Genomic DNA, 23,837 nt, shown 5'->3' with positions numbered 1-23,837 from the left:
ATTTTAAGTTTTCACAGCTGATATTGAAATTTAATTGAAGGTTAAACTTAGTTTAACTAAAATCAACTAAAATTCCTAGAAAATCCATTAAAAGAAACCTGTTAAAAATCTCAAGCTTTTATAATTTTTATTTTTTACTTTAAACCACGTTTAACTAACCCTGTTTAAACATTTTCACTTTCATTTTGATTACAAAATCTAACAAATTTTGTAACAATGTTTAAATAATAACTTGAATTTTTTTCTTAATTTCAATTGAATTAACAATTTCCAGAAATATTACAATACAAAAAAAAATATAATGTAAGACTTTTCACTTTCATTTCATGACAACAAACACAAATGGAGAGAAGAATTATAAATAAACTAGTAAAAAGTGTGTTGAAGTAATAAATATACAATTCAAATTGAATTTTAAACAATTCAAGCGTTAACAAAAATGTGTTGATTTGCCAATGATTGAATATGATGTTTGACAAATAAAAGTTTTTTTCTTTTCATTAAATCAAATCAAAATTACATTATTGTAACAGTCACCAAATTGAAAGACAGATAAACAAAAAAAATGTTTTAATCTGCAATGGGAAATTTCCAACAATACTACAGCTGTTGTATTAAATCAAATAATGTTTACGCATTATTGACAGAGTGAGCTAGGAATAGGGTATAAACACCACCAACATACATACATACATAAGGAATCTGTTAACATTCTGCTATTTGAATTTAAATCTCTAACGTTATTATGAATATTGTCACCAACTGCAGGAAAAGAGTTAGTTTGGTTACATATATTGTCAAAATATCCCCTAAATGCTGGAAAAAACAAACAAAACTCCCTAAATGTAGACTTTGAAAAACTAGTTTCTTTTTTTGAAGGTTTAAGCTGCAACCCTTAATTAAATTGGTCCTTCGTAATATTTCAAATTAATGACAAATTATGTTTACTCATACATACACGAATGCTGATTTTTGTATATACAGGCTGTATCTATGTTCTCTTATTGTTATATATGGGAGTTTTTTTTTGAAGAGGGTTGGATAGATATTATGAATTGTGTTTGGTACTTTGGAAAATAGTACTTTTTAGGTTTTCAATTGTACCAAAAAAAGGTACAAAAAAAGTACCTTTTCTAGTTTGGTTTGGAAAAGTACTTTTTTGATTTTAAGATTTGTAATTTTTTTAAAATGTCTGTGTATTTAAAAAAATATTAAAGGAAGTTTAAAATAGTACCAAACTACAAAAAGGTACCTTTTCTTATATGGTTTCAATTTAACAAATATTTAAATTTTTTATTATATTATTTGCAAATAATGTGTTTATTTGTCCTAAAACATTATTTAGGGGTTTTAATAGGGATGTTTATGTGGTACTAAAATAATTTTCAAAAAGTACTTTTATGCTTCTATGACTTGTTTTTTTCTTTATAGATCCAGTAACAATTTTATGAAAATTAAAAAAAAAACTAAGGTACTAAAAAAGTACCAAAGAACAAAAAGTACCTTTTAGTATTTAGTTATAATTGTATCAAAATAGAAATTTTTAATTTTATTATTTGCTATTAATTTGTTTATTTGTCCTATTAAGATTTATTTAGCATTTGGAATGGCGATTTTTTTGTGGTACTAAAATATTTTTTGAAAAGTACTTTTTGAATTTGAAGAATTTTAAAATTTTCTTATAAATTCTGGGTAAATTTTGAAAAATATTTTAAAAAAATCTCAAAATACCAATTGTTGTTCAATTGTCCTTTTAAGCATTATTTAGGATTTGGAATGGCGATTTTTTTATGGTACTAAAATAATTTTTGAAAAGTACTTTTTGAATTTGAAGAATTCTTGAATTTTCTTATAAATTCTAGGTAAATTTAATAAAAATTTTGAAAAATATTTAAAAAATATGAAAAAATCTCAAAATACCAAAATACCAAAAAGTACTTTTTCTTATTTTTGTACGTTACTGTATATTTTAGGCCTAAAATTTTAACTGTAAGTGTGTGTGTAACCATGTGTATGTGTGTATGTGTAAATATGAGTTGAGTGTGAATAAACGGAAGCGCTTAGCAAGGTTATCAACATGAATAATAAAACTTTTTGATTTATGATTTATATTTCATTATGCTTACAACAACATCAAATCAAGAATACTCTTCTAAACTCCCTCCTCTAACCCTCAAATATAACAATTCTAAACAGCCAACAACAACAACAACAACATCATCATTATCACCATTATAAACTGGTGGGTTGGCAAATGTTACACCAATATACCCGGTAACCATCTCGTTAAGTCTAAGTAACGTTTGTAATGTTTGTCTGAAGTTTCTCTCATTCAGATGATATTGGCAAACAAAAATAAAACCAACAACAACCACACTATGTACCAAACAATATTTGATGACGATGGCGAGGCTGTGAATGGCTGGCTGGCTGGCTGGCTGAGCATGTGGGCTAGAAAAACAACAGAAACCCAGTAGCAGCATTTATTAGGGCGTCAATGTTTGTTCTGTTCTGGTACAGATAAGCTGTGGAAAATCATTACATTATACATTTTATATGTCATATATACTATACATATGTATGTACATAAATGTATAAGTTTTTAGATATGTTTGTATGTGTTTGTGGTATTTTTGAAATTGTTCATATTCTTGTCTGAAATTGCCACAAATATAAGGTCTTTTATTTATGTGTGTTCAAATGTTTGGGGTGGGGCAATATATATTAAATAAATTAAACAATTTTGTTAATTTGAACAAAACTAAAAGACAATTTTTAAAGAAACTGTTTAAGATTTTTGGGTTTTAAAAACTTTGAATTTAAATTTTTAAAATGTTAAAGAAAACATGAATTGAATTATTTAATTCTGAGCTATTTAATAACTTATTTGAAAAGTCCTTATTTTTACTCAGAAAAGTATGCAACATTAACTTCTTCATAAACATTTCTTGATTTCTTGCCCAGAATCTGTTTAATTTTAGATTTTCTTCTTATTATAGCCCTTAAAACTCTTAAATATTTTAAAGAGACTCGTTTTTAATACTCCTTATTACTCTAGTTAACTGTAAATGTAGTTTAACTTTAACAACCAGTAATTTGTTAACTGTAGCATATGTGTGGGCGTTGGTTATCAATAAAATGACATTTCATCTAAGGATATTTATCTTAATGATTAAATCTGTTAAGGCCACATATAACATATGATTATATTAAATCATTTAAATTGTTCATGTAACTATAAATGATTATGACACCAAACAAACCAACACCGCCATCACCAACACTAGCAATAGCAGCAGCAGGGAAACCCAAAAATTTAATACAGACATTTTTTGTTTTTCTGCAGGCCAAAAATAAACAATTACACAAATCACTAACAAAAATAAAATAAATAAATAAATAAATCTTTAAAGTAAACAACATTTCTGGGTAGCATATACATACAATACAACATTATTATTATGGTTAAATAGTAGACGTCAACGTTAGAAAATTTTGTTGCAACATTAAAGGCAGTCAGTAGCTGTTTGGCTGACAAGAGTTACAGCCATCGTATGGGTTTTGTGACTTTGGTTTAAAGACCATTAAAGAAGCCATAAAACATTTGCCTCATGTTCAAAACACAACAAACATGTAAATACTTACACTCAGCCGAAAACTGTATAAATTGAAATTTTCCTGAATGAAAGAGAAATTTTTTTTTGTTTGCTTGCCAACATCATGTGTAAATTTTTCATAGAAATCTATCCTTAATACATTTGGCAAACATTAATTTTATGTGTTTGCCTTAGATTTTGGATATTTTTTTTAACCCTCGTTGCCCAAAAGCCATTTAGTTTGCTTGTGGAGTTTGATTTGTTGTTTGTTTAAGAGACATTAAATTGACAAATTTTCCCCGGCATTAAATTAATCATATTTATGGGTTTTTGTAATTTGTTTGCTAGAAAATTAACCCTATAAAGGCTAGGAAGTATAAATTGGTTAAAAGCATTTTCTCAATATCGTGTGATCTTGCTAAAATTATATTAATTGGAAGTATATCGTTATGAAAAACTAGAGATTGAGAAAATGGGCCTAAATAGAGCAAAGATGCGAAATTTCAAAATTTTAATTGTTGAAAATTGTGCAAAAAAATAAAATCGTCTGGAATTGAAAATTATAATAAGATTTTTATGATGAATTAGCATTAGTTTTGGAATTTATCTATAGGTGAAAGTAACTAGTTGCTTAACTGCATCCTTGGATGCGGTTTTTAGATACAATACTTCATATGAAGAAGACCTGTTACTTTAACTTGCAAGTGGTCAAATAATGTCATTTAGATATTCATTAACATGTCTCAGATTACTTTTTGAGATAATTGGTGTTTTGTAATGCATGCCTTGAGACACTCTTGCGGGTTAGAGGGTTAAGAAATTATTCAAAATTGTTGCACGTTTAAGGTTTAATTTGTGAAAAGTGTAATGTCCTTATTAAATGTTCTAGCCCTGTTAAACAAAGTGATAATTTGTGTAAATAAGTAGAAATTATTTAAACTCGAAACACAATTTTTTCTGTTTACTTAGGATCATGTACAAACTGATGATTTTACGTTTTATTTTTTTGCCAAAAAATTCTATTGTTTATTTAAGGAAATAAAGCAAATGACATAATTATGTTGCAACATTTGAACATTTGTAGCTGGAAAAAGACCAATCTTTAATAAAACATACATTGAAATGAAATAAAAACAAACACACCCAGACAATAACAATAAAAATAATGTCCTTATCATGCTCAAACCCTGCAACAGAAACCCTTAATATGCCTTTAGGTTTATTTGAGAATTTGTTGAATTAAAAGATCTGTTACGGCAAAAACAAATTGAGATGTCATTTTTTTTTGTAAGGTTTACAATAATAGTAATGATTGGTTGATACCATGGTTTTGCTAGCAATGTTTGTTTACATAGTAGATGTGGTACGTATTTTAGGTTAAAGGGATGTTGCAACATAGCCATAGAGAGCATTTATCAACTAGTTAAACAAACACAGCCGTTGTAAGCAGCAACTGTGATAATAAACAAACAAATATTGAACATTTCTAAAAAAAAAGGATATTTTTTTTCTTTGGCTAGCAATTGTCCCTTGATGCAAAATTGCAAAAAAGAAATCGATTATTTGTAATTTAAGGACGTGACACTGAATACCTTTTGTTGTTTGTTTTAAAAAATAAAACAAAACAAAAATGCATGCCTTGCACATTTGCATTGTATTGGAAAATAAAAACTAAAATAAAACATGTTGCTACTCTGGGCATGTTGCAACATTTGTCCCTGTGTTCTTCTAATGTATGTATGTAAATTAGTGTGTGTGTTTTAAAGTACATTTGAGTTTAATGTTTTAGAGGGAAGCCCTTGGTATTTATTTTTTTTTAGCAATTGACCACTCGTGAAAATTGACACGTTGCAAGTTGTCTCTGTCGTCTATGTAGTCAAATGTACGTGTGTCTTCTTGTCATGTTACAATTTCTTTACAAAATTTTAAAAACATTTTAACTGAAATAACACATGTATTTGCTTACAAAGAAGGCCTAAATTATTTTTTTGTTATATGTACAACTAGAGTACATTTATTTTATTGTTTATTTTTGTAGATTTGTCATGTGTCGTCGTCGTCCGTCTACAAATGTAGTTTTTTTTTTGCTTTTGGTCTGGTCTATATGTCTCAGGTTATTTTGCTTTCCTATGGTATCCTTGGTTGCTGCTGCTGGTACGTGTTTAAACAAATAATATAAATGTATTGAATTTCTTTTAGTGTCTGAAAATTGCATACGAGTACATTGTAATTTACACGAAATTCTTAGTAGGTGTCTATGTAGGTGGAAAAACCTTACAGTTTTTTTTTTCTTTTTTTTTTTGTATTTCATTAAAGGTAATTGACATTTAAATAGTTCAGAGTTTTGCTGTGGAGACATATTATGTTTAAGTGTAATAGAAAACAAGTTATATTTAAGGTAGAGAAAACTATTACATGAAGAAATTTTCATTAAAAGGAAATTAATTTAATTAAAAATAAATCACAATTTGTATTTCTAACTGGCAAACAAAATGTTGCCCTTTTTCTGCCCTTTCTGCCCACCTCAGTTCTAGGAGTAAAGCTTTATTGGAGTTTTAACAAAGCCGTTCTGAGAGGATTGTTTTTAGCTTTTCAGGTTTTCAATCTAGTGGGAGTATTCTTTTTTTTAATGATTGGATATGACTTGTTTGTAAAACTCTGATTCAGAAATACAACCGGAAAACAATTTTAAAATTGTTGTATTAAAATCACTCAGTTTTCAAATAAGTTTTTCATAAAAAAATATGAAAAATGTTTTCTGAATCAGCCTCTAAATCGATTTAATTTAATACAATAACATTTAGGCAAAACATTAAAAAAAATAATATTTAAAAAACTTTTCTTAGGTTCCATTACAATTCCATGATTTAATTTCAGTGTCAATATTATTTTATAACTATTCCACCAAATAAAAAATATTCAAGAAAGTTCTCTAATATTCTAAAGATTATTTCATGAAAAAGACTGATTTTTAAATTGATTTGCAAGATTGCTAAACTTGTTGGATTTTTTGTTTTTAATTTTCTTTAACAAATTTTTTGGGGCGACAAATTTCTTATTTTCAAAATTCAAAATTTTTTCTGTTCTTTTAAAAATTTTGTTTCAGTTGTACAGATTTAAATAATTTTTAATACTTTTGACAGTTAGACGGAAGAAACATTTATTTATAAGAATAAATATAGTTAATATGGTCCTTCTGTTTAACTGATAACGAGCTTTTTTATACAAAAGCTAATTGTGCAAGCTTTTTAATGCATAAATTGTTGTCTATCGCTTATAAAATGTTGCCGAAAAAAACTCTATCTGTAAAGCTTAGTTCAATACTTGGGCAGAAGTACCAAAAAATAGTTTTCAAATTCCACTTAAGAATTACTAAAAGTTTCACTTCTTAAATAATTCAAAATTTAATTTTAATTTGTTTTTACAAAACCATCTGATAAAATATTGAAATTTATTGAAAACTTTTAAGAACTTTTTTCATTTCAAATGTTTTGAGAGAAAGTTAAGACCAATTTTAATAAAAATTGTTTTAATTTGAAATATTTTTATGAAAAACCCTTGATAGAAATTAAATTTTCTATACATTTAAATTGTTTTAGAAAACTTTCCATGACTTTTAAAAATTACTAAAAAGTTTTTTAATTTTAATTTGTTTTTGTAGAAAAATCTGAAATATTGAAATTTATTGAAAATTTTTTTTTAAAAAAAATATTGAATTTTAAATAGTTTTAAGCAAAACTTGAAAAAATGGAATTTTCTATAAATTTAAATTGGTTTTAGAAAAGTTTTAGAAAACTTTAGAAATTTGATAAAATATTGAAATTTATCAAAAAGTTTTAAAAGTTTTAAGAAAAATTGTGGAAAATTTTAATAAAATTTCAATTATTTTTAAGAAAACACCTTTAAAAGTGAATCCCTGTATAACTATTCCATTTGTTTTTGTCAACAACTGAGCTTTCAATTCCCTTGATTTTATAATAAATAATTAAAAGCTATTAAATAATAATTGTTGTAATTACCTGTACTCTAGATTCTGGCAGATTGATTTTTAAAGCCACTTCTTCGCGCATAAATATATCGGGATAACGTGTCTTGCCAAACAAGGCTTCCAAAACATCCAGCTGGGCTCGGGTAAATGTGGTGCGTTCACGTCTCTGTTTGCGGGTATTAACACCTGGAGGGGGAAGATATAAAAAAAATAATTAATAAAAAAATGTGAACAATAATATAAATAATGCCTAAACAATGTGGTGAAACTGTTAAAGTATTTTATTTGAAAACCTACAGAAGTCAACAAATATATTATTAACTTTAGCTTATTAGAAAAGGCAAAGTCCTTTATTAAATTATAGTAATGAAAAAAACCTAATTAATTAAGAGATTATTAAAAAAGGCCATAAATATCCTGCTGTTTATTAAACATCAACTAAAAAGGACAATATTTGAAAAAAAAAAATAACTTTTAGAAACTAATAAAATAGAAAAGAAATGGCGTAGGAAAAAATAGTGCTTTAAAAAAGGTGTTTTATTTAAATAAACCTAAAATACATCCCTAAACTCTTAGTTGAATTTTCTAAAACGCCATTCTATTATCACAAAAAAATTTCTCTCAATAAACAACCATCCCCAATTTTATTAAAGATTTCTTTTTTTTTCAATTCCACCCTTGTTGGCTGTTTGTCTAATACCCATTGGTTTGGTGTTGGCAAACATTTTTCAATTACTATATACTAAAGTATATACTGCAGTATATACTATTATTATTGTATATTTTTAATCCTAGCACGACTTTATTGTTTTGTCACCCTTCTCTTCTTTATAATGTTTATATGCATATAATTTTTCTTTTATATTTTCAGCTTGCAGAGCCGTCGGAAAATAGTTTTTTAATGTTATGTTTTTTATTCATTCTTTTTTTCTATTTTTTTTATCTATTGCTATTGTTTGAAAGGGTATATGGATTTTTTTTGTAATAATGTTATATGATCCCAGTTAAGTATTTGTATAGTTTGTATATGGCCCTGGCAAAAAGTTGGTTTTTTTGTTGAAATCATTGAAACGTACGTGCCTTTAAAATAAATGAATTTTAAAGATTTAACAGCTGCTTTAATTTTTAAATATTTTTTGATGCTGCTTTTTGTATGGTGATAATAATGATTATGATGATGATGGCATTAGTTTAAGGACTTTTGATTTTTTAAGCTAAATGTAAGAGGTTTTATAAATTAAAGTGTTAAGCGTTACACTGTGCTTTAGATAACTAGAATGGAAAGAACTGAAGAGTACATTAGAGTACAGGAAAAGGTGATTTAATCAAATTAACTAATTAAGTTTAATAGACTATTTTAAACCTGTATGCTTACATTACTACTTACTGGAAGTTAAAATGTAAGTAATTGGTCTCAAAACCAATAAAATATAAAAATCTAATCTCAAAATTTTCAGATTTCTTAGAGTTGTGAACATTTTCCAAAAAGGTACCAAAAGCAGGCCATTAAATGAAAATTATTTTATTTGTTTCTTTTTAAAAATGCTACTTTAAAGAAAAAATAAAATCTGAGTAACAAATTTAAGAAAATTAGGCTTAAATTGTCAATAAAGTACTAAAAAATGTACCAAAAAGTACCTAACATAACATTTCTGCACCAAGTGTACCAAAAAAGTACTTAACATAAACTTTTTTGCAAGGCTGACAAGAGTCCATTAAAATTATACCAAAAACTGGTAAATAAAATTAGAATTATTAACAGAATTATTCAATTTATATAATAGATATAAAAAGTACCAAACCTGAAACCCGACAAGAGCAACAACAGCCCGTTAAACATTTGTTTCTAAAGTAAAATTTAAGTATTAAAGAAAAATTAGGCATCTATTACAAATAAAGTACAAAAAAAAGTACCAAACATTCTGTTGTTCTGACTTCAAAAAACTAGAATTTGTAAACTCTTATTTCAGATTCAATCTCCTTAAAACATATAATTTATATGGAAATTTTATTTTTAAAACTATTGTTGTTTAATTTGTATAACTTGTCATAATTTAAAGCATAAATTTATTAATTTATATGCAAAAATATGCGTTTTTTATTTAACGACTAAACAAAAGCAATTAATATGTTAAATTGAGTTAGGCTGGTTATGAATTTCTTTTATTTAATTAAACACATGCGATTAAAATTGTAATTTAAAAACCATAAAATTGTTTAAAACCCAAAAATAGACATATTCTTTTCTTTAAGATTTTCAATATTGTTTTAGTTTTGAAATGGAATTTCCAAATATTAACAAAAGAATTTAAATGGATTTATTAAAATAGGAATTGAATTGAAAACGAAATTGAGGAGAATTTGCATAATTTTAATATTAAAATTAGAGTGTGAAAACCGAAATTTAAAACACTCCTACAAATTTCATAAAATTATAAAAAGTATTCAGTTTTTAATGAAAAAGTTTGGAATTAGTCTTTTTTTTAATTTTTCAGTGTGAATTCAATATTGTTTTTAAAACCCCACTAAAAATCATTAATTTTAAAATAGTTTCTTATCAACTCAAGATTTTACCACAAAAAAATGACAAATGATTTGTCATGACAAAACAAAATGTTGCTTGCTCTCTGTTTTTTTTTTTTTTTTAAAATACACGAGCAAAAGACAAACGCAACCAGAAATAAACTTCACTGATAACTCAATTTTAACTAAAGATGACAAGGTGATTTCACTTGGAAAAATGACAACAAACCTCTGGGAATATTTCAGTTTTTTATCTTGGCACTTAGGGTTTCACAAACCAAACAAAAACAAAATCAAAACTGGTATAACCTTACAAACAAAAATGAAAATAATAAAACAAAGCCTGAAACATCCTGTGCATCAAGTGGATTTGTATCTTTGAGAATTTTTTTTTTCTTCAAAATATTTTTTCAAAATACATTTCCAGTTTATTTTCGAACGCATATTGCATCATTATCAATAATATTGTCATAATGAATAATGAGCGCTTGCGTGCACTGACTTGACAAATACAGTGACGTAGCAAATGACAAGTTAACAGACAACTTCTAGCCATTATTATCCAGTAACCAAAGTGAAATCTTGGTTACAAATGGTGTCATTTCTTTGGTTGGTTTTTTTTATATTATTTTTGTTTTGTAAGTTTTGTCATTTCATATACTTTGGCAGTTTTGTAAACAATAAATGACAAATAAGTTGAAATAAAAAAAATTAATAATTAATGGAAAATTGTGGTTGAGGTTAAAATGAAAAAAAAAAAATCACAAAATCAATGACAGTTGTTAAAAAAAAACTACATATTTCATAATTTACTATTTTTGGTATTGAATACTATGAATGTTTATCACATATTTAGATCTATTGGCATTGCTGTACCAAAAGTACCAAAAAACTGACTGTTGTTCACTTGTCTTTAGATCCATTGACATTTTTCACTTGTTTAACCTATTAAATTACTAAAAAGTACCAAAAAAAAAGTACTAAATATATATTTTTGGAATACTATGACAGTTTTTCACTTGTTTTGAGTTTAATTGGCATTTTTGTAGAAATCCACTTGTTTAACTTATTAATGTACTAAAAAGTACCAAGAAAATACTAAATATACAGCTTTGGAATACAAGCAACACAATTAGTTTTAAAAATTCGTTATTCGATCTAAATTTAAAATCAATATTTACTTTTTCGTCCAGCTTTATAAAACATATTGAATTAAGCAATTTGTAGGTTAGAAATTTAAATAAACATTTACCAATTTCCGGCAAATGTTAATATTGAGGAAAAAAGGTACCAAACTGAATTTAAAATGGGGAAATTATGAACAAAATATTTTGTTTCGGTTTTGTAATATTAAATTAAAATACTCTGCATTTAAAAACAGTTTTAATAATAAAAAATTTAGGATTTTAAACTTAAAAGTTAAACAATCACTTGAACATTTAAAAATTGTGCAAAAAAAGTACCAAAACTGGTATACGGACAGATTTATGTACAGATTTTAATGATTTGTGTAATATAGAATTATTTTTTAGAATTTTTATAAAACGTGAAATATTTCAAAAACTAATATAAAAAAATCTAAAAAGGAAAACTTGTAGTTACGAAGAGAATTCCAAAAAGTACCAAAAAAAGTACTAAACACATTTAACAATTTATCACTTGAGAAAAGAAATTTGGAAACAAATGGTCTACTATTAAAAATAGTTTAAATAATAAAAACAATTGCTTTAAATCATAAAAGTTAAACAAACACATTTAAAAATTGTGCAAAAAAGTACCAAAACTGCTCTTAATACGGACAGAATTATGTATAGAATTTAATGATTTTTGTATTAAAGAATTATTTTTTAGAATTTTTATAAAAAGTGAAATATTTCAAAAACTAATATAAAACAATTTAAAAACGAAAACTTGTAGTTACGAAGAGGGTTCTAAAAAGTACCAAATATGCTTTTAATAAGTTATAAATTTTTAACAACCATTGATTGGGAAAAAACTAGCAAAAATTTGGCTTAAACATTTTTATATTAAAATAGTTAAAAAAAGTGTACTAAAAAGTACCACAAAAGTACTAAGCGGTGTTTTAAAATAATAACTACTTTTCAAAAATGTTTGTTTATATTCCGTGAATTTTGTTCCAAAATATTAATAAAACTTAATAGAGTGATAATCAAAAGTGTTTACTTTAAAAATCTGTAAGATTTTTCTTTGAATAAGAAATGTTATATATTCGTTTCCTAATATTGCAGACTTTTCTTTGAAAACATTTTATAAGTTAAATGTTTTAAACTTATTTTCGAAACTTAAACCGAAATTCAAATTAACCTTTTTTTCCCTAGAAATCCTTTTAAAAATCCCTAAAAATTTCACCACATTTAAAAGTTTTTCTTAAAAAAAAAAAATATAGTTTTAACCAAAATTGTTGTGATATTTACCCCACATACCTTGGGAGAACCCAACGGCCTCTAAGCCGTGGGGTAAACCAAAGGGTCCCAATGACGGCATCGGCATGCCAGGCGGCAAAGGTCCATGTGGTCCATGATGGGAATGGGGACCACCATAACTGTGTGGGTGGGGTCCCAAATCCCCCGATTTTAAGAAACCGGCAGCCATTAAGGCTTCTGTTGAGTGAAGAGCCACTGTGAAGCCGTTTACACAAAGGTAAACAAAAAAACTGTAAAAGAGAGAAAAAATATAAAATATTAATTAATTTAAATTTATCAGTATCATTATTATTATTAAGTAGTAATTATTCAATTTAAAAAAATGGCGTACTTTTTTTTCTAGTTGGATTTGTTAAGTGGCAAGTAGAAGAGTGTTGCAAAAAGGGTTGGTTTTGATGGCAACTGAATCACAATATTTAGAGAGTTTGTTTTCCAGACAGATGCGTTATTAATTTATGTGCCAAGGCAAGCATGTAATTTAGGGTCTGTTTAAATTTTACGTTTCTTTTATTTTTTTTGTTTGTAATATTTTTTTCACAGTTCTTGTTGCACACACGATATTCCAAGTTGGGGTGACTGACTGAGTGATAATTATCGCAAAAACGTATGAGGTATCTTTTATTTAAGAGCACTTTTTTGTTTAAATTTATAAAATGCTGCTGCTGCTTGCGCTCTTATCTGTGTTACGGTATGATATGCGGTAGACCAATGATGATTTGTAAATGACTGTCTAAATAGCTGTGGCATAGCGTTAAATGACAAATAACCCAAGGCTACCTACTGCCTGCATTCTAGGTGTGGACATACTGAAGAGCACTCTATTGTAGGCTAGAAAGAGATAGCTTTCAAAATGGTGCGCTACTCTTTGCTCTTTGTATTTTTGGCGGACTATTTTGCAGGAGGATATAGATGATTTTAATCCCTAGCATAAGGATTTGCTAGAGATCCCTTTTAGTACCTCTTTTGAGTCCTTTAAACTATTGTTGCCAAATTTTCTGCACACACACACACACGCACATTAGGTAGTATGTGAACTTTTATTGTTGTTGTTATTGTTTTGGCCTAGAAGTAGACTAATTTGTCTGCATGTTCTAGATGAGCGTGCGTGCATGTGTGTGTCCCTTTAAGTCTGGTTTTAAATCCCCCCAGATTAAAAACACACTTTAAAGCCAGGCTTTATTTTATTTGTGGTCTAAGAAACATTAAAATTATTTAAATCTCTTAGGTTATTCTGCTTACTACAAACTTTTTGTTTGTTTAAGGTAAGATCAAACGTATTAAACCGAAATTTTCAATATTTTGTTAAGACATAAATTTGTAACAAAAAATTCCAACAAAAATTTTGAAAATTTTCTTTTCTTAGCAAACGTGCTTGGCAAATGAAATTCTTTTACGAAATCCTGTGGTGTAATCATGTCACAGACAATCATACAAAAATTCACAACATTTTATTTAATAATTCTTTAAAGAATTTTGTATGACAAAGCATTTAATAAAACATTAATGTTTTTCTAAATCATTTTCCGGGCCTTTTAGCACGTTCAAGTATAGTAAAAAGTGTCTCTCCTTTACATTACTTGCTATTTCCGGTTGAAAAATCAAAACAAAACAATAAAAAAAACTGGACTCATCTTTTTAAAAGAAATAACAAACAAACAAATTCATTTATTTATTTAATGATCATCATGCAACATTTTGAGATTTTTTTTTCATTTGTTTTTTTGGGAATAGTTTGTTTGTTTTTAAAGATTTGTGCACCCGCACTTACCACCGTTAGGAAAATATTCAAAGTCATATTTTGAAATCAGCTTTAATGATGTGATTTGATGATTTCTATTACAGTTTAAGAGTGTGTATATTATTTCAACATACTCTTAGCAATTACGGTCAAAATAATATTTTTTCTATTTTCTATTCAATTGATTTTTATTGAGTTGGTTCATATTTTACACAGTAGCTGCTGTTTTAAGGTATATAGATGGGTACTACTACATAAAATATAACCTTAAGCCAAATTGGAATTGTACAATTTTGGTGGGAACTACTGGTCATGTTTTCTTTGGGGAAATATTTTTATAACAAATGATGATTGAATGAAAAAAAGGCTAAAGAAAAAAAACTGCTAGAGAAATTTTAAAAGTCTAGTCTGCAAGTTTTTTATAGAAATGTTTAACAATTAGTTTAAAAATGTCACAACTCAAAATTTGAAAAATTAATAAAGTGGTTACTAAAAACAATACTCACGTTATTCAAGCAAATTTTTATCTATTCCAAAATGTTATATTTGAACCATGGATTAAAGAAAAATTTGTACTGTATAAAAAGGTATAATTAAGGCTAAAATTATACAGTAAAAGAGCTTGTTATAGTCAATGTCTGCAAGAGAAATTTAAAAGTCTATTTAAAGTCTATAAAAATATTGAACAGTCTATTCAAATAGTATAAAAAACAAATAAAGAATTGGGGTATTCACACGGTATAATATTTGGTCATATTGTCATAATGTCCTAATATATATTGATAGTTTAAACAAATTTCTGTTGTGTTTAAAACAAAAGAGTTCTAAACTAATATAACTATTTGAACAATATTTATGGTTTTGTCATAAAATAATACTTTTTTTGTTTAAAACACAACAACAACAATTATAATATATTAGGACATTATGACAATATGACTAATAGCAGACCATGTTAATACCCCAAATATCATGAAATGCTAAAATATTTATATGAAAAAACGTGAAAATTGTTCAAAGATGGCAAGGTTTGTGGAATTTCTCAGGTCTAAACAAAGGCTTTTTATATAAGTATTTGATATTGGTGAAAACCTTAGGATTTGAAGAATGATATTTTAGTAAAATTAAAAAATTTTATAAATTTTTCGGACGAAATTTATCTTAAAAACTAAAAAATTACAATATGCTGATTTTCCATGAAGAAAAATATAAAATTTGAATTAATGTAAAATTTTAACAGTTAAAGATATCACAACAGAATTTGGAAATAATATAGACTCAAATATTCTTAAATTAATGCCATTATAATTTTTGACAATTTTTTATTTTCAAGTGCGGAAATTCCTAAACCGGGGAAAATTTATTCCAAAAACTGAGTTTTTTTTAGAAAAGTGTCTACTGTGACGTTATTTACAGTGTGTTAGTAAAAAAAACTTTATAAGTATTTAAGAAACATATAGGGTTCTACTAATAAGGAGCTTTTTCGAGGATCTGTACTTTGCCTTTTTAGAATTTTTTACTCAAACTTAATTTTTTTTTAAAAAATTGGCCAAGTTTGGATAGATTTAGGGGGTGTTGTGTCCGCTAAAATGAGCCAAATTTTACTTTAACCGCTTTTGCATTAAGTTGTCTTTCCGGATCATTAACCATTTTTATTTAGTCCTGAAGAAAATTTTTTTCTACAAAAGAAAAACTAAAAAAACTGGCTCTTTTTACATGTTCCAACTTTGGATGCATGTAACTTTTTATAGGGACAAGATAACTGTTATTAAATTTTTTTATTTTATTTAGAATTTTATCGCCAATATAGGTGATATTTTAAAAATAAATATTGAGCCTCCGTAGGGCCGCCATATCCAAAAAAAACATAAAATTTAAAAAATCAAAATTAAAAATAAATAAACATAAATATCTCTTTAACTAATAGAGATAACCTACACATGTAAGTAGAAAATTTTGTAGACATTCTTAAGGACCATTTATATTTTAAATTTCAGCTCATTCGGACCATTCGGACCATCTTTGAGGGCCAGTGGGTGGCCCACTGGCCCTCATTAGCCATAGGAAGCTGAACAAATACAAATAAACTCGAAAAAACCTCAGCTCTAACCATGTGAAATTTTATAATAATATCTCCAATAGTTCCCGAGCTACCGAATTATTTCCAAAACAAAAAGTTTCTAAACCAATGTGCAATGTCAAACAATATAAATCAGAAGTTCTCCCGTGATAATTTATAAATTAAAATTTGTTTTATCAAATAAATATAGATCCAAGAGCAACATCAGCCAATGAAAATCTAAAGTTATTGGATAACACAATTGACACAATTTTATGTCAATTGATACCCGTAATTTCAACAAATAGATATCTACGATGGAAAAGGTAACTTGAAATTAATTTAAAATCAGTATCGAATAAAAATTACCAAATATTTTTACTCCATAAGTAACTAAGCTAATGGTCATGAACTTAATCATAACTTTGTTCTAAATTCAACATGCCTGGTAAGCGTTAATAAAATTTTGTTTCTGATTTTGTTGTTGTTATAAGACAGGTCTAGTTAACGATATGAGGGAGCTAAAATTCACTGAATTAAATTGCTACCACTTGCTGTGATCATTGCTGCAACAAACACTTTAAGATAAAACTATAAGAACAGTTATGAAAAACTGAAAATTTGCCAAACAAACATAGCTAGTTTTTAAAATTTTTACTAATTTTGGAAATTTATTAATACAAAAACTAAACAAAATATTGAAAAGTAAAAAAACCAAGCAGGTAAACGCACCGGCTGATTATTTATAATGCCATCACAAAAGCAAACATTAAAATGTATTCCTTATAAAATCCCAGCTACTTTAATAATTCAATATTTAAGCAATACATTTATCACAATCATACAAATACAACTAACTCACTGTAGTAATTAAAAATTTTCAGCTAGAATGAGTCGAAAACAAATTAAGACATTTAACTAGTTTTTAGTATTTTTTTTGTTGGTGCAAATAAAACTAGTTGAACTTACGACTTTAATAAACTCAAATATAATTATGACTTTTTTTTTTGATATTTTAATTACATTTCAAATATGTTAATTAAAATTAAAATAAAAAAAAATGCAGCTTGTAAACAAACAGACAAACAAACGTTGTCTTAACAATGTCACCCACTGTTAGCCAAGTTGTTTTTAAGCGTAAAAAGTATAAATGTTATTAGTCATAAAATTTAAATAAAACTACAAATAATACATAAATAAATAAATAACCAAGAAAAAGTGGTGGTGGTGGTGGTAAGTTGATATGAAAACCATGTAGTAACTCATACAAATATGTTGCTTAAGACTTTTTAGCAGAAGCCAAAAGCTTATCAGCAAAAATTGTTTTATTTAGCCAGGCCATCTAGACAGATACATCTTTTTGCTGTTGCTCCTGCTGCCAAAGTTAATAAACACTTTGTAACGTGCATTATACTCGTATGTGCAACCAGTTTTCCTTTTTTCTTTTATTTATTTATTTGTTTGTTTGTGTGAAAAAAAAGAAAAAGCTACTGTAAAAATATCTGCTAAAATGCATAAAACCATAAGCATATTCCATGGCAGCTTTGTTTATTACGATTGTTGATTTTAAACGGAAAAGTTGGTGTAACATGGGTTCTCAAGCAGAGTTTGATCAACACGATATATAGGATCAGTTATAGTTTATAGCACTTTCTAAAAGTAACAAGTGTTCAAATGAAAACTCAGTTGGGTGGAAAAAGGTACGCAAATCTTAGCTAAAGGCGCTAAAATATCGCTCAGCTAAAACCAGATTATGTTACTAAGATTACAGTTGGGAATTAAAAAGGGGATTTGGAGGGATTAAACCTTACTAGCTACCGTATTTAATCTTAGTCTTCTGCGGGATCAGGTGCATTAACTAAGCTGGAAGATTGAGCAACCAACAAATTGACAGAATTTCAGTGATTAAATATTTCCTTAAAGCTTCTTTAAAATCCGTTTATTTTGGCCTTTGGAAACCTCCACAAAACTGAAGCAAAGAGGGTAATTAAGAGAATTTAATGGCCAATAAAATTATCTAGTGAGTTTAACAGGTAGCGATAAAAACTGTTTATGTTGCTGGGTTGCTGACAAGATCAACTTTCAACGATTTAAAAGAGAACTGGAGAACTATGCAAAGTTGACAAAAGAGTAATTTACAAAATTGATTAATCCTGAGAGACCTTGCAAAGACCTAACTCAGTTGTAAAAAACCTAAGTGGTGAGAATGTATTAGTAAAAAAAACTATGTGAAACTGTCTGATTATTTTGAGTAATTTGTTTGTTTAAGTTTTTTTTTCTCTTTTTCGCTCTGTGTTTTTAACAAACTGATTCAGAAACAGGAGCCGAACCAATTTTTGTATGAAAATCACTAATTTTTCAAAAAATATTCATACAGGATTACAAATGGGCTTATCAATTATTCGAGTTTAAAGTTAATCGAATAAATGTTTCAAATTTATTCGAAATGTTTATACTATTCTAGATATAGAACTAATAGAAACTGAAAAATTGTTTTATTCGAATTAAAAATTATTTTTCTCATCGATTATTCGAATAATTTTTATTCGAATAATTTAATATATCGATTATTCGAATAATTTTTATTCGAATAATCAAATAAATTAAGGCGATTACTTCAAACTCTTGAGAAAATTTTTAAAATTTTTGCAACTCAATAGACGATTACAAAAAAAAGTTTGTTAATTATTCGAGTTTAAAATTAATCGAATAAATTTTTATAATTTGTTCGAAATGTTTATACTTTCCTAGATTACAGAACTTATGACGATTCAAATTTATTCTAAACTAAAAAATTGTTTTCTTCTGAATAAAAATTATTTCCACACGATTATTCAAATCATTTTTATTCGAATAATGCTATAGCGCTATTACAAATTGAATTGGCACTGCTAAAATAGTCAAATATATTAAACCGAGTAATTCAAACTCTTGAGAAAATAACACAATAGACGATTACAAATAGGGTTGTTAATTATTCGAGTTCAATGTTGGTGGCATAAATGTTTATTTATAATTTATTCGATGGATTCAATACTGATGGATTCAATACCATTATTGATCAAATACTTTTTTTATTTTTAACTGAACAAAAATTATTATTTTTACTTAATTTTTCGAATAATTTTAAGTACAAATTCTATGAAATTTGAACAGATGATGCAAATTATTGATTTTTCCCAGGTTCTGATAGTAACTTGCTGAAGCCATGATAAACAAAATAAGAAAGTTGTTGAGAATCGATCAATTCAGCTCGAATTTTTCAGTTGAGAGCTTAAAATTTCTGTTCTGCTAGAACCTAAATAAGTCTATGAGTACACGGATAAAACAGATTCGTGGCAGCAACTGAATTTGTAGCCAATCGAATGAATCGAATTTTACAGTTGTGGGTACAAAATTTGCAGAAGTCTGGTTGCTTCAGCCGAAATTCTTATTTATCAACTGAATTTTTTTTTATAGAACCAAAAAATCCAAAATTGAGTTATTAAGCGATTACGGTTTTGTAAAGGTAAATGCATTGTTTAGTACAAAAAAAAATTCCTACTATGGTAAAGCAAAGCCGATAATCCGTGTTTAATAAGCGTTTGTCTGGCGATTTCATAAACGAAAATTTACAGCTTTGACCCTTACTTGGTTGGATATGAAAAGTTTTATGGGAATATTTTTCAATGGCCCATAACGGAAGTAGAATGCACTATAGAATGAGTTTCGAATAGTTATTTCAGAACAAATATGAATATGATGCTAAACTCTTTAAAAAGTTAATTTGCCATTTAATTTTTAAAGTTCCTAATAAAATTAGAATATTTCTTATACAATTTACAATAGTGATGGTTGTTTATTTCAGAAGCTTTATATTATTTTTTAAACATATGTTAATATAGATAAAACAGTTTAATGTATTTGAAATTCAACCAATAACGAAAATTGTATATTCAATTGTCAAAGTAATCAAATTCAAAACTCAAAATTCAATAGAAAATATCAAAAAATTTTGTTTTTGAGCAAATGAATACTTGATTTAATTATGAAATAATTGAAACCAGTTCTATATGTGATAAATATTTGAATTGAAACGGTTTAAGAAATAGTTTTTTCTGTGAATAGCTCAAAAGGCTTTCGAGTTATTACTTATGACATCAGAGTAATGCAATAGGTAATGAATTGTAAAACATATGTTAAAGAGCATAAACAGATTAAGCTAAAACATAAAGTACATATGGGAAAATGTATTGTATTAATTCTTTTACAAGATTTTAAATCTCCAACAGTTTTGGAACTACCTGTTTTATGCTCACTTTTATTTTTGCGTTACATATTATGATGATTTTTACATTTAGCAGTAGTAGTTGCAGTTGTTAGCGTATATTTTTTTTGTTCACAGCAAAACTTTATTAATGGTTGGCTGGGTTTTGCTTTAGGAAAACGCGTGGATTTGCGTGGAAATTTTTTCACCATTTGAAGCAATATTTGTAGTTGTTTCGTTCAAGTTAGTTTGTTACATGTTTGCTATGGTGTTAAATGCATTTTGACAAGTGGAAGTAGTGGATTTCTATTTAATTTTTTTTTTATTTGTTTTTTTAAATTTCAAAGTATAATATGTATGAAATGTGTTTGTTATTTGAAAAGTAAAGAAAGAGTGAAAAAAAACATATTGAAATAGGCATTTGAAAAATTATGCATTAGTTGGGGCCACATCATAAATATCATCATAATCATCATCATCATCATGACACGCATGCGTGGCTGTCAACATCAAGCTCTAGCAGTTTGCAAAATGTTTAGCTGTTTATTTAGCAACTGTTTTTTGAGCAGCAGTTTTTTTGTTTGTTTTTTTTTAGATGATGTTGTTGAGATTTAAACTTGTTTGTAGGCATTTTCCGCTTGTGAATGTTGATGAATCTGTTTAAAATCTATTTTGAAGTTTAATTAAGTTTTGTGCCAAAAACTTAAAAATGTGTGAAAATTTGACAAGTTTAATACTCTCCTCATACATACAAACAAACAAACATACATACACTGTGAAAAACCAACAGTTTTCGTAAAATATTAAATAAAAATATAATATGAATGAATGGCCTAGAATTACATTAGATGATTTTGTTGTTTTGGTTTTTTTTATTTTGTTGGCTGTTAATCATATTTAATTTATATTACGAGTGTTATTGCTTAAACATGTTTTTTTTATACACACACACGATCATATGTATATGTAAGATCAGATTTTAATTGAAATTTCAATTTGTTTATTTTAATTAGATTTCTCATAAATCAAAATGCAATTAACATGGCTTGGTTTTTTTCATATATTATTATTTTTAAATCCATGATAGAAACATCACTTTTTATAAACTTGTCATCTATGAAATTAAAGCTTTCCTCAATGGATTTCTAATTTAATGGTTTTAGAAGAAAAAAATAAATCTTGTCTGCCATACAATACAAGATCAATTAAGGTGCCGTCAACAGTAACAAAAACAGATTTTTCTTAAAATTGATTTGGTTAAAAAGAAAACAAACAAAATTTGTTTAATCTAAATTCTTGATAATTCTATACAATTGTTTCGAAAAATAAGTGACATTACGTCATGTTACTTTACTTACTGGCTAAGGCCCTCTTTTAAATTAATTTTTTTATATTTCATTTATAACTTGATTTAATTTTAACGCTCACACCTGAATGATTCTATTTAAATGGCTTTGTCAACCTAACTACGAGCTGTATTTTCTGTGTACACAGACACATAACAAAAAGAGGTGCGTCCTTTTATCATTAAAAAAACAGACACAAATATCTAAAAAAAAAACAACTCAAAACTCCTCCAACCTTGTGCACACAAATGAAATTTCAATTCAATCTTTAAAACCAAATAAAAATAAATTTACAAAAACATTAATAACAATAGCAATTCAACTTGGAAAGCAACAATAATGTTGATGTTATTGTAATATCAGACTCCAAATATCTCTGTTTTACTTTGTTTCTCTTAAGAAATCTCTGAAAAACAACAACAAATAAACAGGAATAAAAATCATTCATAAACAAAAACACATAAACTCAGATCGAATCATTTGCCAGATACATACTCTGGTAAAATGTAAAGAAAAAAAAACCTGTACATTTCAATAAAAGAAGGGGGTAACCAACCAACCAACAAAAACTGTCAATTTGATTGTCGTAAAGTCGTTGCTGACTTTCTCACCACCAACTGTCTGACTTTTTCCTTGTCTCCAAAATAGATAAAATAAAATAATAATAAGCGGATGTAAGCCATGAATTTGTAGCTTGAAAGTACATACAAACTTTAAAAGACCAAAAAAATCTAAAAAAAATTTTAACTTTGTATGAATGAATTTATTATTGTGAATTTGATTTCTCATTTCAAGAAATTGAAATTTGTCAAAAATGGTAATACATCTACATACAAATATATGTATGTATGAATGAATGAGTTTCTTTTTTCTTTGCTTAATTTTTAAATTAATTTTAAAGTGTAGGTGTTTATATTATTATTGTTAATGAAAGTGTTGCCTTAAGTTATTGATTTTAACAAAAATTATTTAAAAATGTCTTGTTTATAACTTGAATTCCCAACATAATTTTATATTTGTTTGTACATAATACCTACATATTTATTGTTAGTTTTGTACTGTACTCATTACCTTGTGCATTACTTAGTAGTGAATAGGGCTGGAATCTTTAAGCAATGAAAAGGCTTTGATTTGTTAATGCATATTTTACTAGAGTTTCCAAACTCTGATTTCAAATTTGATAATTTGAGATAATTTATTATTCGCTCGGTAGCATTTACTAAAGTTAGTTCTCTAAGTTTTTCCGACCCACACACACCTGCCTGTTCTTATTTATTTGCAAATAAAATATCTATATTTGTACTGCATACTTTAGGGAGCTTTTTTATTACAGATGACTGGACACAAAAAAATTAAATTTCCGAGTTTTACCCGGAATTTTTGAATTTTTTTCCTTACAAACCATCTGCTGAAATCGAATAAAAAAATCAGCCAAATCGCTTCAGCCGTTCTCACGTGATGCCATTACATACATGGACCATTTATTTTTTATATATATATGTAGATAGAAGATAGATTAAGATATTATAGAAACAAAATCAGTTGATCATAAGAAAAATGCTATAAAATACATATAAATACTACACTGTGTAGTAGTGCTGTCAAATCCCTGCAGTTCATTGAACTAGTTCCGCCACATCTAAATAATTAGCCACAAAGAACTACTACTAGGGAATTTCCAACCCACGAGCAACGTTATTAACTGGTGAATTTAACATGGGGATGCCATTGAAGGTGGCGAATTGGCTAACTCTACATAACACTTCACTATTAAATTAAATTTGAGAAAAAAAAAAATAAAAAAAAAAAATTTGAATTCATAAGTTCTCGTTTTGTAGTCTAATGCGCTAATCACTAAGCCACATAGCTTTTATTTGTACTGCTATCTATTAAAAAA

At 26.9% G+C, this 23,837-nt stretch overlaps 1 protein-coding gene across 1 annotated transcript in view; it reads right to left on the bottom strand.

The window, feature by feature from the left end:
- The window catches only part of oc (ocelliless), a 36,552-nt gene that overhangs the window by 3,309 nt on the left and 9,406 nt on the right, over positions 1–23,837 (bottom strand). Inside the window, exons 2-3 of the mRNA XM_065507804.1 lie at positions 12,543–12,781; positions 7,616–7,770 (exon numbers count right to left, since the gene is read on the bottom strand). Of these exons, the coding sequence (XP_065363876.1) occupies positions 7,616–7,770; positions 12,543–12,720 (333 nt within the window). The 5' untranslated portion in view covers positions 12,721–12,781. The remainder of the gene's footprint in view (positions 1–7,615; positions 7,771–12,542; positions 12,782–23,837) is intronic.

Source organism: Calliphora vicina, chromosome 4 (assembly GCF_958450345.1).
Source record: "Calliphora vicina chromosome 4, idCalVici1.1, whole genome shotgun sequence".
Classification (NCBI taxonomy): domain Eukaryota; kingdom Metazoa; phylum Arthropoda; class Insecta; order Diptera; family Calliphoridae; genus Calliphora; species Calliphora vicina.
This window is presented reverse-complemented; position numbering and strand designations above follow the sequence as displayed.